Source organism: Stegostoma tigrinum, chromosome 40, assembly GCF_030684315.1.
Source record: "Stegostoma tigrinum isolate sSteTig4 chromosome 40, sSteTig4.hap1, whole genome shotgun sequence".
Taxonomy (NCBI): domain Eukaryota; kingdom Metazoa; phylum Chordata; class Chondrichthyes; order Orectolobiformes; family Stegostomatidae; genus Stegostoma; species Stegostoma tigrinum.
The window spans coordinates 13,308,651-13,323,316 of NC_081393.1; the positions used below are offsets into that span (position 1 = coordinate 13,308,651).

At 40.1% G+C, this 14,666-nt stretch overlaps 1 protein-coding gene across 1 annotated transcript in view; it reads left to right on the plus strand.

Moving 5' to 3' along the window:
* The window catches only part of golga7 (golgin A7), a 34,243-nt gene extending 21,283 nt beyond the window's left edge, over nt 1-12,960 (plus strand). The window contains exons 4-6 of the mRNA XM_048522893.1: nt 57-158; nt 5,584-5,648; nt 8,591-12,960. Coding sequence (XP_048378850.1) covers nt 57-158; nt 5,584-5,631 — 150 coding nt within the window. The 3' untranslated portion in view covers nt 5,632-5,648; nt 8,591-12,960. The remainder of the gene's footprint in view (nt 1-56; nt 159-5,583; nt 5,649-8,590) is intronic.
* Nucleotides 12,961-14,666: the final 1,706 nt, after the last annotated feature.

A 14,666-nucleotide genomic window follows, 5' to 3' on the forward strand; every position in this document is an offset into this window, starting at 1 on the left:
GACTTATTCAAGTAGACCCTGTAATATGTTCATGGCACTTTGTGTTTTGACTGCAGGTGTTGAAAAAGATTGCCAAATACATCCAGGAACAGAATGAGAAGACGTATGCACCACGAGGCCTTGTCATAGTCGATCCAATTGAAAGAGGATTGAGAGTTGTATCCTTTCTGGTTTCTCTAGTTTTTGCGTCTCTTGTTCTTTAATCCATCAGCTGAGCTACTTTGCATGTTGTTCATCTTCCTCACGTAGCCATAATATTGTGACAGAACCACCTCCAGCATGTGCTGAATTCAAACATGTTGCACTTCCTGTGGTAATTTTAACTTCAATTTGAACAATCTGCTCCCTCTTGTACATGTTATGGAAAGAGCTGAATGTTTTTCAAAGAATACGATCTCTAAAATTTCCTGAAATAATACAGAAAATATTTTGTTATTTTGGCAGTTGAATGCCATATTAGTTGCTTTCAAATTTTATTTTGCCCCAGTTGAATTCCTGTGCATTAGATATTGTTTTGTGTAGAGGGCAGATGAATGACCTCCTTGATGCACCTCGCTGTCTTGAAGTGAGCTGCCTGCCCACGTTAAATAGTCTTTGGTCTTTCTTCATCTAATGATCAGAATTTAGCCATTTAATATTTAGATGAGGAAAAATATGTTCAATCAGAGTGATGTGAATCTTTGAAAATATGTTGCAGTATATTCAAGATAGGGATTGTCAAATAGCTCTCTGATGAAGGGCCCAGGCCCGAAACATCAGCTTTTGTGCTTCCAAGATGCTGCTTGGCCTGCTGTGTTCATCCAGCTTCATGCTTTGTTATCTTGTCCCAAATAGATAATTAGTGATCGAATCGTGGAGAAGGTTTGATGGACCATTGCTCACTCTTGTGGTTTTGAAGGTGCTTTGTTCATGTCTTGGATGAACTTTCTTTTTCTTTTCTGGGATGTGGGCATTGCTTTCAGGGCCTTGGTTGTTGCCCATCCCAAATTGTCTTGAACTGAGCAGTTTGCTTAGCCATTTCCTTGTTGTGGCCTAAGTGGTCACCCTCACTGAGACAAGTTTTCGTTTCCAAATTGTATCATGGGATTTAAATTCCACCATCACCAATAGTGGGGTTTGAGCCCCTATCTGAAAGAATGAACCCAGGCCCTGGCGTTACTAGTTCATACATCACTACTAAATTGCCACATTCGCATTGTAGTACTGCGATTTGAAGGTTTTGGAGAGTTTGAAGAAAATGTTTTTGAATCTTGTTTTCTTTTTTGGTGCCAATAAGCTCAGCCAACAGGAAACTCTTTGATTTGTACCTTTTGAGTGGCCTACATGCCAAGATATAAAGTATCACTCTGAAAAGAGTCTGCTTCATCCTGTATTTGTGAAGTTCATTGAAGTGATGAAGCACGGCTGTGAAAACTTGGCATGTATCAAAGGAATTGTATGCAAAAATCTCTGGCTTCTCCATTTTTAAACACTCAAATTTTGTGGAACATTAATTGGGGAATCTAAGTCAATTACTTTGTTGGCAACTTGTAAATGATAAATGATCAAATTCCTTTCAATGTGTCTGAATACAATGACCCATTTAAAAGTTACAGCTCAGTCAGAGACCACCTGCTGTTATGACAAGCAATCTTGGTGTGATAAGTGGTCAAAAAATTCTCTGAGCATTCATCTGGTTTGGTCACTTGAAATTCCTTCTGGTAAATTTGGTGGAAAAACATTCCACCTTGGTTGTAAAATGGGAAATGTATGTGTACTCAAGGTAATGATCAGTGAAATTTACACTGTGGTCTTCTGCAAGCACTGGTTCCCCATCTGGGAGTTTCGTGGTGCTCTGCTTTGACTAAGCAAGCAGTGAGGCATAGCACTCTGAACGAGCTCCTCTTAACGCTTCCGAGTCAATTGTTAGGCATAATCATGTCACTAAGTGCCACAGAGATCTCGTGCATTGTCTGTATTCCACAATCTGCAGTGCCATTGGGTGATTCCTGATTAAAATGTAAGTTTTGTGGTGAGATCCACGCACGTACACACCCGTGGTTCCGGTCCGGACCACGTAGTTGCAATCCCGCTGCGGTCCAGGAGTAGTTCATTTGAACTTGCAAGTTCAAATGTGTTACAATTCTGGCAGGAACTCGTATGACTTCAAAGAAAGCAGAAGCGCAGCTGTAAAATTCAGTTGTCCATTTTGATGCTGACTATTCTTAATGGAAGGAATCAGTCATTTCCTTGGACCTTGTGTCATCTATGTCACTTTATCATAAAGTAAAAAGAAGCACAAAAAGTGAGAGTTTTTATGCTGATGTATGTATTCCATCTTTAGTTTGTAGACGTTTCCTTTTCAATGTGTGAACACGTGGTCTTTATGCCTTCCTTTTGTGTAGCACAGGGGCTTGAGGGCTTGGAACTATCTATTTTCTCTCAGACCCACAATGTTTGAAGGAAGGGTTTCTCTGGCACAAGCAGTGGGACTTGATTCGGCCTTTATCTGGAAGACAGTATTGTTTTTAAAATTATACCCCTGCTTCATGAACGTTCCAGTGAAGGTAACAGAAAATTAACCTGCATTTTTCAAGTTCCTTTGTTAGAAGGTACTCGTGCATAGCAGTGAAACTGCTTGGAGTTCTTAATAGGTTCGCCGAGCTGACTGGTTTTCGTGCAAGCATTTCATCTTCATTCTAGGTGACATCTTGAGTGCTGCTGAGCCTCTGAAATACTATTGTCCTGTCCCACTTTGAATTTATATGGTCTGGTCTTTCATGGTGGGCAGTCTTGTTTCCAGTTTTATACTGGAGTGTTAGGAAGATGGGATTTATCTGAATGTAATTGTTTACTGTGCCGGTGGTTGAAAACCTGGCCTCCAGGAATTCTGTTGCTTGTTTTTGTTTTGCTTGTCCTCGTACTGTAACTTTATCCCAATTAAACTGCTGTCCTTCTGTGTTGGAGTGTATTGAAATGAGGGTGAATTGGTCATACCGTTTTGCTGAAAGTTGGTGTTCAAGTATCCTGGTAGCGAGTTTCCTGCATGTCTGTTGTACAGATCTTCGTTAAAACATTAAGTGAAACGACTTATGAACTTACTTTCCTTCGCTACAGACAGACACTTTGTTTTGATTTGGATTAAACGTATGGACGTGAACAGAAATTAGGACAGGAGACTAAAGGAATGGTTGAAGTGATGTTTTTGAGAGAGGAGGCAGTGAAGGAGGGACATGTTCTCAAGTGTCTGGTCAAGATGACCAATGGTTTCACTTGTTTTCTAAGTTGCAGAATCATTTGCGTGGTTGTAGGTAAGAACTTCCCCGTCACTGGCTCTCACGCAATAACAGTCTTTTGGGATGCTGACCGGAGCTCTGGACTTCTCTGCAGCTGGCAGTACATCTCCTGGATCTTTGCAAAGTAGCCTTTTTTTTCCCTCATGTGTTTCAACCTGCTTTTGAAGTGTGGAGGATAGTGCTGTTCAATCTGATTCTGTCTTCACAATGTCCATGTGCATTCGCTTCGTCTGCTGCAGAGAAGCCTCTGTTGCGATCAGCCCAGTAAATCTTTGCTAATCGCTGTAGTTCAGAAAAGTTGGATTCATGCAATGCACTTATCCTCTGAGGTTCCAGATTAATTGTTTTTAATAAATCGCCGATATTTGTAAGTGATTTTGAATATTGTTCAATGAAAATAACTTGTTGTATTTAGAATGGTAAGTTAACTCTTGAGCCCCTGCTGGCTTTGTTGAGATTTACCGATTACTTAGGGCAATGTGCCTGTTACTACAGGGCTGTTAATGCCAATTTCCTTGGACTTGCATTAGACATGATTAGAAAAGTGACTGAAGCAATAGGTTCATCTTGTGGAATACTGTATCCACTGTACCCGGTGTGGCTCCCTCTACATTGGGAAACCAAGTGGAGGCTTGGGGACCGCTTTGCAGAACACCTCCGCTCGGTTCGCAATAAACAACTGCACCTCCCAGTCGCAAACCATTTTAACTCCCCCTCCCATTCCTTAGACGACATGTCCATCATGGACCTCCTGCAGTGCCACAGTGATGCCACCTGAAGGTTGCAGGAACAGCAACTCATTCCGCTTGGGAACCCTGCAGCCCAATGGTATCAATGTGGACTTCACAAGCTTCAAAATCTGCCCCCCCCCCCCCCCCCCCCCCCCCCCCCCCCCCGCCCCACTGCATCCCAAAACCAGGCCAGCTCGTCCCCTCTCCCCCCCACTGCATCTCACAACCAGCCCAGCTTGTCCCTGCCTCCCTAACCTGTTCCTCCTCCCACCTCAAGCTGCACCTCCGTTTCCTACCTACTAACCTCATCCCGCCTCCTTGACTTGTCCATCCTCCCTGGACTGACCTATCCCCTCCCTACCTCCCCACCTATGCTCTCCTCTCCACCTGTCTTCTTTCCTCTCCATCTTTGGTCTGCCTCCCCCCACCTCTCTCTCTCTCTTTATTTCAGAACCCTCTCCCCATCCCCCTCTCTGATGAAGGGTCTAGGCCCGAAACATCAGCTTTTGTGCTCCTGAGATGCTGCTTGGCCTGCTGTGTTCATCCAGCTTCACACTTTATTATCTTGGATCATCTTGTGGTTTAGATTCGAATGTTTGCCTTATGCTTTTGGAATATGAAAACGCGTTCTATGTACATGTGTATGTCACAGAGGTGTTAGCACAGTCTGATGCTTGGGACACAATCAACACGTATTTATTTAATATTTAACTGAAATACCACAGCAATTTCATGGTCTCTGCCCTTTCACATAGTGTGTTTTGAGTTATGGGCGTGTATAGCACAATGGTTACAGGAGGAGTGAGAAACTAGATGAAAAGCTGAGCTATTTGGAAGAAGACCTCTGAGGGTAATGAACTGATGTAATTGATTGTGGCATTTTATTTACGGAAGTGCATTTTATAAAAATAGGAGAGATCTGTACCTCAGGCATTCAGGTCCCAACTTTGCTTGACTTGTGATCAGCTGTCAAAGAAAGTAGGAAAAAAATCCTCCTTTCAGATTGAAATTCCCCCATTTCAGATTGTATCTGCAGTCCAGAATGCTTCATTCAAGTCACTTTTCTGTTTGGATCAATGGGAAATTCTGTCATAGAATATTTGGCTCCTTACCTAACTTTGCCAAGTAGTTATTGGCATTGTTAGGGCCCATGGATGTTTTTTGTGTTCTTGCTAAGAAAGTATTGAAGCTGCTGCCTAATCAGACATGAATTCACTTGTCACCGATGAGGCACTGAATTGCTGATTTCTGTCATTTAAGACGTGATTAGTGTACATAACTTCCAGGAACAGAGTACGGTAGGCAGTTCAAATCCAATATCCTTATTCATGTTTTAGGGAGGTAGTAAGCAATTAGATAGCCTTCTTTGAGGCTTGTGGTTAGGACAAGTCAATAAGCTAGAATTACGTTCTGATCCGGGATTAACACGTGCTGATAGAATGATGAAGGTTTATCCACATCCTTATCAATAAACAGGCACATGTTTACATATTTACACACATCTCTAAATGAAATGGTTACACCACATCAGAGATGCTTTGATTTGCATGTTTTGTTCTTGACTCTGATTCTGATAGATTGAGATCTCCATTTATGAAGACAGAAATTTCAGCAGTACAAGATGAAGTGCAGAGAAGCTAAGGTATGAACTTGCTCGAGTGTGGTCACAACTCTGTCTGAAGCAGCAACATAAAGTGCGATAATTTCTTAAAGATCCCTGAAGTTCCAACATCAATCTGTCATTCCATGATCAAGTATGGAGTGTCTCTCCCACGGCATTCTTGGCATTGATTCTGAAAAGACCCTTGACATAGTACAGAAACTACACAAAGCAAAATCAGTTTCACTTGTTGTCAAGCTCTCTTCATCATGATTGTTTAAAATTGTTCTGGCTGGTAATTAGGAGGGAAGACAAAGAGGTGCCTTCAGCTTACAACAGTGCAAAGAAAAATTAATGTATTTAAAAAGTGCTTTGTGAGATGATATGTGACATAATTGTCCATCTAGAGTTAAATTTAAATGTGCAGAATTGAGCGCCAACATTTTTGAATTGATCGACACCATTCTGGGTTTCATCAGTATTTACTTGAAGACATGGACATAGAATATGTATCCTGTTCTGAAACCTGCATGACCAGAAACTTGGATATGTACACCAAACCTGTTTTGTGTTTGATGAGAGTGATAGTTATCTCTGTTGGAGAAGCAGTATTTGCCTACTCTCTATCAACTTCACTTATACTATGGGCAAGAAAACACTTGGCTATCGTTGTTCTTCATGTTTGCTTGTGTTTGTGCTTCCTTCTCCTCAGTGTCCAGCCTTAGCCCCAGAGTCAGAAGGTCACGCCCTGCTGCTGGCAGTGTCACATTTGTTTCCTGCTCATGTCCTTCTTGTTTCCCCTGAATGACACAGCTGGGATGTTTGTGTTTTGATGCTGTCAGATCAGTCACAGATCACATTTGGTATTCTCAAAGGCCAATGTGACTGCATAAGATGCCAAGATTGTAGCCCATCTCCTTGTGGCAGTTAAGTCTTGTAATAGAAAGGTTAATGGTAAACAAGATCAGAAGTTGCTGGAAAAGCTCAGTTCTGAGTAAAGGTTGCCGGACCCGAAACGTTAACTCTCTGATTTCTCTTCACAAATGCACCCAGACCTGATGAGCTTTTCTCATAACTTCTGTTTTTGTTTCTGATTTACAGCATCTGCAGTTCTCTTGGCTTTTATTTTGAAGTTAGTTTTAAGACTGACTAAATCCTGCTACAGCTCCATTCACCAAGATGATTAGTTTACACGCCTGGAGATCTTTCTGTGTACCACTGCCAGGAGCACTACTTCGCCTTCTGTTTAGATTAAGGCTGGGGATGGGGGAACTGTGCAGCCTAAAGCTTGGAAGCAGCATTGAATGTTTCTGCAGATCTTTTCCAGGAAAGGATTTGGATGCATGGTGGTTAGTTGAGGCAAGGAGTGAAGAAATGTGGAGTACGGAAGTGTTTTATGAAAAAGACTTGTTGAGATGCATCAAATATGCAATTGTCCTGTTCTCACATGGGTAGACAAGGTGATTAGTACACCTGCAGAAGATGAATTCCTTTGCATGCTGCTTTTGGATTTGTTTTCACTTGAAGCTGGCTTTCCAATCAGTTTTCTTCTAATGTGGTGCAATGACTCAGTTTAACACCAGTAATTCTGTCTAATCAGTTTTCATCTGCTTTCTGGGTTTTTGTTGTCACATTCAACCCACTCACTGTTCTATTGTTTGATTTGGAAATGTATTCACAGAGAGTTTACTCTGCTTCACTGAGTCCTGATATATCCTTCTGACAGTTTGGTTCAGCAGCGCAGTGAGATTTGCAAACATTATTAAGTAATTACATTTGTACAGGGTAGAAAAGGTGGCTCCTTGTTTTCCAGAGCTTTGCTTTATGGATTTGTGCATTGTACTTTGAACAAATTGTGATTTGTAGCTGCACTTCTCAGAAAATTTGACTTAGTTTCATGGGATAATTACACATGAGTAAGGCTTTCCTCTTCGCTTTGCAGTTCCATTCGGGAATATGTATTGGTACATATGTTCTTGCATCGAATACACAACACAGAAGAGACCATTTAGCCAACAGTTTGTGCTGGTATTGCTACTCTGTACAATTCTACCCCATCCAGAAGGATCTTGCAGGAATCAGTCATGTGTTTGGGGATTAAATCTGTTGAAAAAGAAAAGATGATTGGCAAGTTCTCTGACAATCACCGCTCGCACCATCAGTATCCATGTTCTGACTGAATCACCAAAATGGCCAACTGCTTCAGTTTTTCTTGCACAGTCTTGACAATGCAAACTTTCACTATGTTTCTTTAGTGGACTTGATCTGTTTTTACATAGAAAACCATCCGCTTAAAAGAAATATCAATATGGTTAACGTGTAAGTTCTATCTTGAATTAGAAATGTTCACCTTTTACTCCCAAACAGACATACTTATGCAACACAATCCAACAGACTGTGCAGACATGATTGTTTGCTTATGATAAATGATGAAAACTTATAGCACCGTGTTTCTTGTTGACAATCGAATTACTGACAGCAATAGACCGATGGGAGGATCTTTTGCTAGGATTAAAATCAAGCTAGGTCCAAGATTTGGAAACTGGTCACAATTCAACTTCATTATGTTTCCAAGTCTGAGAGAGGAAGATTTTCTGTGATTTGCTTTCTTGTGCTTGCCTAGTTTTCTGAAAACACGCAAATGAAGTCCAGAAATGATTGCTAAGCAGCATCAGCACAGAGCTCACCACAATCTCTTCCAAAGACAGTTGGCAGGAATGACATTGTTAAATCATCTATCTTTTCAAAAGATTTGCTTATCTTTTTCCAAACTAGATTGATTATATGTAATCAGCCACAGCGCACATTAAATTATTGACTTCATTTCCAAGAAACGGGGTGATGTAAAAGTCCTTGTTTAATCCTGTGTCCAAATAATTCAGTACCTTCTCCTTTTTAATTTCATCCATAAATAAGTACTCCTAATATGGACCATTACGTTGTTTGGGAAAATTCTAATTAATGTCATGTTAATTTATTTACAGTGGGACCAAGGCTGTAAAGGATACAGACCATTTCTGCTGGGTATCATTTCTGTACTGAACACGTACCCTACCTCATCTCTGGACTATCATTCCACAAAATCTTGAGGACCTTGGTGCCACTTTAAACATTGGATGTTTTGCAGTCTGCTGTATCTCAAATAATGTATGCTATGTGAGGGGTAGGTTGGTGTAAGCAAATAACTATTGTGATCAAATTAGTTTCTTTCTGAAATGTTTTCTTCAAAAAAATCAAAACAATTTCTAAATTAACATTACTAGAAGACCACTGAAAGAGTTGAAGGAAATGTTTGGAGGTGGACAGTCGTGATATTCTCTGGTAGCTTAAGTTGATCGGTGTCTGAAGCCTTGGATATTTATCCATTATGAATGAAAGATGCTTTTGTTTCTTGGTGTGTTGGGACAAGTGAATATACCAGTGCAATATATTTAGCCCTGAGAGACTGGAGATTTTTGATGCCTAAATCAAAACTCTCATTTGGTTTAACTGATTTTTAATTCCACCAAGCTGTGTCCACTTGGCTTGGCAGGCAAGGTCACTACCATGGAGATCATGCTGTCAAATCTAGGGGGTCCCAGGGGAGCTGGAGAATCTCGGCTGAGGCTTTTTGAAAGGGCAGAAAACAGTGTCCAACGTTAGTTGGTTCGGGTTCTGGGATCTCGGTCCCTGATGGACCTGGTTGTCCAAGTTTTGTATCGGATCAGGTTAAATTGGGACATGATTAAAGCCTTGGAACAATTAGCAGCTGAGCTGAGTGATCCTATAGTTTAGCGTGAGGTGACACCTGCTGAGAAGTGCACTGAACAGATTGAAGTTAGCAACAAGTGGAAGAACGTGCCTTATGCAATTGAGAAAAATGAAAATTTGGGCTACTTCAGGATATTTGTAGCAGTATATTGCTGAATAGAAGAAGAATCTGGTACAGAGCATGCTTCACAACTGAAGACAGTAGAAGTGATCAAGAAGCATCTCAACTACGAATATAAAATGTTCAGCAATATCTTGTTGGCCACCAAACTATGTATATGTTGGCACAGATCCCATTAGTGGTTTCTTTACTGACGCAAACAATTCAGATTTTTATAAAGCCTCCTGGGAGTGTTCTCAGTATAAGATTCCATGTTGGCAAATGCTAGAGGCACCACCACAAGTGGATATTGCATTACAAGATTGAGTTGGCTGATAGGGATATAGTGCAAGGAAAGGATGAGTTTACAGAGAAATAAATGCTTTGCTGGAGATTTTCAAGCTTTGTGTGTGACTATGTAATGAAAGGTTGAATGCTTTCTTGCAGAAACAGACACTTTGCCAACTTGAATTGTACATTTTCCTTTGCTGAGCAAGATACTTTGCTCCTCTAGTCTGCTCATGTCACTGTTGACTATTTCACCACCTCTCCCACCACCATCTATCATGTGTATGGCCAAAACAACGAGGAATTCCAACAACAATTTGCAAGATCATCACAAATGGAGTTTTGAAGACCAAGAGCAGTCACAGAAACATGCAAATGCATTTCAAAAAATTTAGGATGGAGAAATCAGTACTGTTAGTGGTTAATAACTTATTAGTGCACTGTCTTTATGTGTAGCTTTTGGCTACTTGGGCTTATTTCCCAGGGTCCCCGTGTGGCTTGGTAAAATTAGCTAATTTACATGTTTGTGTACTTGTGTTTCTCTTGCAGTATAATAATGTAGTTTGTGACAACTTCAACGTCTTCTAAATCTGCTGAGTTTATAAACATTTGATATAATTGACGTTTTTTATAGTCATTGCTAAGGCTTTCAGAGAAATAAAATGTGTGAAAACGCTGGTTGTACTTTGTCACAAACCAAACTGTTCAGCATTGTGCGGACTGTTCTGAGCAGTTTTGCTGCTTGTTAGTGCATCTAAAGAAAAATACAAAGCCTGACCTTGATCCTGTGCGAATAATTTGAACAGAATCCGAGACAATTTGCTGTCAATCATGTCTGACACTAAATCTGACCTTGTATGACCTCAGGAGTGCAAAGGGAAGAGGTTTGAGTTGTGCAGTGGAGTAGAACGAACAAAATGCTGACCTTTGCAGTTGCAAAAACGTGTGTTTCAATCCAGCTCAGACAGGCAGACTGGAGGTCTGTTCAGGGTGACTGTGAAGGGGAAACTAGGTTGGTTGATGGGTGGGGGGGGATGGTGTGGATCTTGTTCCCAGTGGACACATGTCCACACTACAAAAATGGCTGTAATTTGACTGGCACTAATTGGGCAATCTCGCTCTGAGAGGCCACAGGCAGGGTCAGCAGAAATCAACAGGAGATTTTTTGTTTAAAAACCTGCAGGACTTTTGAGTTTAACTCTCCATTGGTGTGCACTCTGTTTATTTTCAAAGATGTTACATAACTTATTAAAAGAACAAAGCAGCAAATACTCACTATGTTGATAATTCTTCCCACAAAATGATGTTGATTCAGTTTTGGCATTTTATTTTTACTTTGTCTGAGCTTTTGATAGGAATCATCAAATGTCTGGGAGGTTATGAATTGTTTGTCCCGACCTTAACACATTTTCCTCTGGAATTGCACTTGTCTGTTATGGTATTAGATTTTGTTAATTCATAAAACGGTTTAAGTTTTTACACTACCAGTGTTGCCTGGTTGAGAGTTTTGATCTGTGACAAAGGCTTATTTGACTGGTGGCCCAGAGGGGAGCAGAGGTGATGTGGTTAGTAGAAATCTCTGCGTTGCTGTGAATTTGATGGGAATTGGTTTGTGGCTAGTGTGTCAGAATGTTTTTGTTATCTCAGCCTGGGAGCGTTTGCAAATATATTTGGAAGATGAACTTTGCCCTCCAAAACTGAAATTCCTTGAGCTTTTACACCTTCTTTATTACAAAAGAAAGTTATCCTGAAAAATAGAGTATAAACATCATGGCCAAATTGATAGTTCATTTCCATGTAGCTTGTTTATCTTTGAGACATCAGTTTTTGAAAGAAGATATTCCAAAGGAGTTGAAGGCTGTCTCTTTGGGCACTTGTTTTAGGTCTTTGAGAAAATTTCAGAAAGGCACAATCGAATAATGTGAAGCTGAGTTTTTGCATTTCTGATATGCTTTGGTCTTCTTATGAAAATTAGCTGGCATAGGTGCCAGTGATAACATTAAATGCTGTGCAACAGGTGCCTTTACAAGTTATGCTGTTAACGTAAATCTGCATTTAAAATGTACTGCCCTGGAGTCATGGCACTTCAATTAAAGAAAAGGCTAACTGCCTATCTTTTAGGGAATTCAATCAGCTTGCAACTCATTCCATAAGTGACAGCGACAAGCAAGAGATATTAAATCCTGCATGCAGTTTTAATATGTCTGACAGATCCGAAACCACATTGATTTTGAAGAAGTCCAGAAATAGTTAACTCCACAAAGAAATAGCCAACTTCACAACTACTTTTCTGATCTAGTGGTAGGTGAGGTATAGAAACACTTCTGACTTTAGACCACTATTCTGATTTGTGTCTTCCGATCTTTGAGGATATAAGCACTGCCTAGAATCTGTTGGACTGCTCCTTGTGAAGGCAGAGGTAATAAATTATTGCTTAGTTTTGTTTTTAGAAGTCGACCTTTTTAAAGCTTGCTGTCTTGCTCTGTTTGTGGAGCACACCTGAAACTTGTTTCCCAGGGAGTGGAGGCAACAATTAGATACAGAAATAGGGCCACTGCCCCTTGTACTTCAATTCAAGTGTGACCTTCACATATGTTAACATGCTAGGTTGACAGTACTTAGATTTCAGTTACATAACCAAACTGGGTGTGCTGGTTGCAAATTTTAAATCCAAGTGTGCTAGTTGATGAGACTAGATTCCTAGCAGTTTTTTAAATGGAAACCAATGTGAAATAGAGGAGCACTTTTCTTAACCTGCAGATTTGATTTGAAGCCCTGATGTTGGGATGGTGGCACTGTTACAGAGGCAAGGCAAAGGACAGAGGGAGTTTTGAGACTTTTAAAAGAAACAAAGACAAAAAGCCACACCTATTTATACAACATAATCTGTATGAGTACCACTCCACCTGGCATTGAATTTAATTTAGAGGTAGAATAACTATGGTGTATGAAAATGCGCTGTGAAATCTTTGACAATTGTTCAATAACTTTAGTGAAATTAGTGCGCCACCTTCTGAAACCAACCATTACGCAAAGAAAATCTCTTTTTATCGTGTGCTGTCTCTCAAATGTTTTGGATCTATTTTATTACTGTATGCTGGGGTCAAACATGCTGTTTTTAAACCTGTCCTTTGATACAAATTCACTTGCTTGTTAATATATTGGTTTTTGTTTTCTATCTTTATTGATTAAAAGAAATAAAATGCTTCTACAAAATCAGAGTGCTTCTTGTCGCTTTAGCTGTTCTCCACAATTATTTTTTGTTTGGGGCTTGATAGGAGGAAAATTACAACAGAAGGTCATGGTATTTTCTTAAATTTTTTTAGTTACTTAGTTTTGTTTCAGACTAGTAATGGAGGGTTCTATCTGTTCAGTTTCTTTTGAAACATACTTGCCTCAGTGCTATCTATCTGTTCAGGTCAGCAATAAAGACAGTATGGCACAAAGCAAAAGACCTAGAATTTGTAGAGTGGGAGCTGATTGTAATGCAAGTGTGGAGTGAGAATTTGTGTTAATCCATTTCGGTTCACTGAATATCTACAAACTGAATGCACATCAATTTGCATCCTCCTTTTAAATGTTACCTTGCAGGGGTACTGCCTGAAATTGATCGGGTCAGGTGGCCCAAAAATATGCCTAAATATTAGTAAACCTTGTGTTTTGTGCATTTCATTACCATACACAAGCTTGCTAGATCTTGAATGACACCTGAGCACTTTGCTTTTGAGGTTGATTTGGTACTACTTTTCACACCGTGTGCCTCATGTGTTTCATGAACTTTAGTCAGATGCAAGTGTTTTTGATCTGACCAGATGTCAGCAGCAAGAATGTGTAGCAAGATTTGTGAAACAAGAAGTTTGTGCTAATGGTAGAGGTTTGATCATTTGTTTCTGTTGAAAACTTTGTCTGCCAGTTGTGCCTCTGCCCTGAAAATGGAGTATGTCTGTATGGAACAGCAACTTTTCAATTGTCAGCTGGGCCTTATCCTTTTACTTGTCCTTCAGAGTCAGCGATTTCATCCTACTTCAGACTTGTGTACATTAGCTAAGCTGTCATTACACTGTAGCAATGCAGTGCCAGATATACCATCTCCCCTCCATCCATACTGAAATGATCCCATGCTAGTATTTGATGAACAATTATCTCTGGAGTCTGACCAATGGACATCACTCAAGCACCAAGACTGCAAAAACAATTTTTATTTTCCTTTTTCACTGCGGTAATGGATCTTTAACAAAATAGTCAAAAATTGTGCTAACACTAAAATAAATGCAGAACTATCATGGAAACTAAATGAGAAAAAGGTGGCTATTTATAGGCAGAACTCTTGAGTCTTAGGGCACTGATGCCAAAAGATGAAAAGATTCAAAATGCTGAAGACATCTAAAATGGAGAAATTCAAGCAACTAAGCACTGCCAGCAAGGAAGCTTCACCGTAGGTAGGGCTGCAGGCAAACAAGCTGAGAATTTCAAATGGACGGCATGACATAATTGTGATTGGAGCTTGGTGTAAATTAAATGAACTACAGTGTTATGGATCAACTCAACTCAATTTCATGAGAAATTCAAAGCTAGCAAGGAGTACATTGGAATGTGAAATGTCTCAAAAGAAGCATGGGTGTGATTGTTGAGTCAAGTGAGCTGGCATCTTGTACAGATGGCTAAAAAATATCATTTGATACTGAAAGGTTACGTCAGGAGATCCCCTTATGAGTAAATATGACTCCAAGGTTATGAATAATTTGGCACAGCTTCACATAGACACCAGGCAGTGATGGAATTGCTGAATGGGACCAACATTTATGGCAACTATAAACACTAACTTTGATTTTGATTTCAAGCAAGTTACTGCTAAGAGTGGCACATTTGTCAAAGTCTGACAATTTGTGATCATCTAATGTACTCGTTTTTGTGGTGCATGT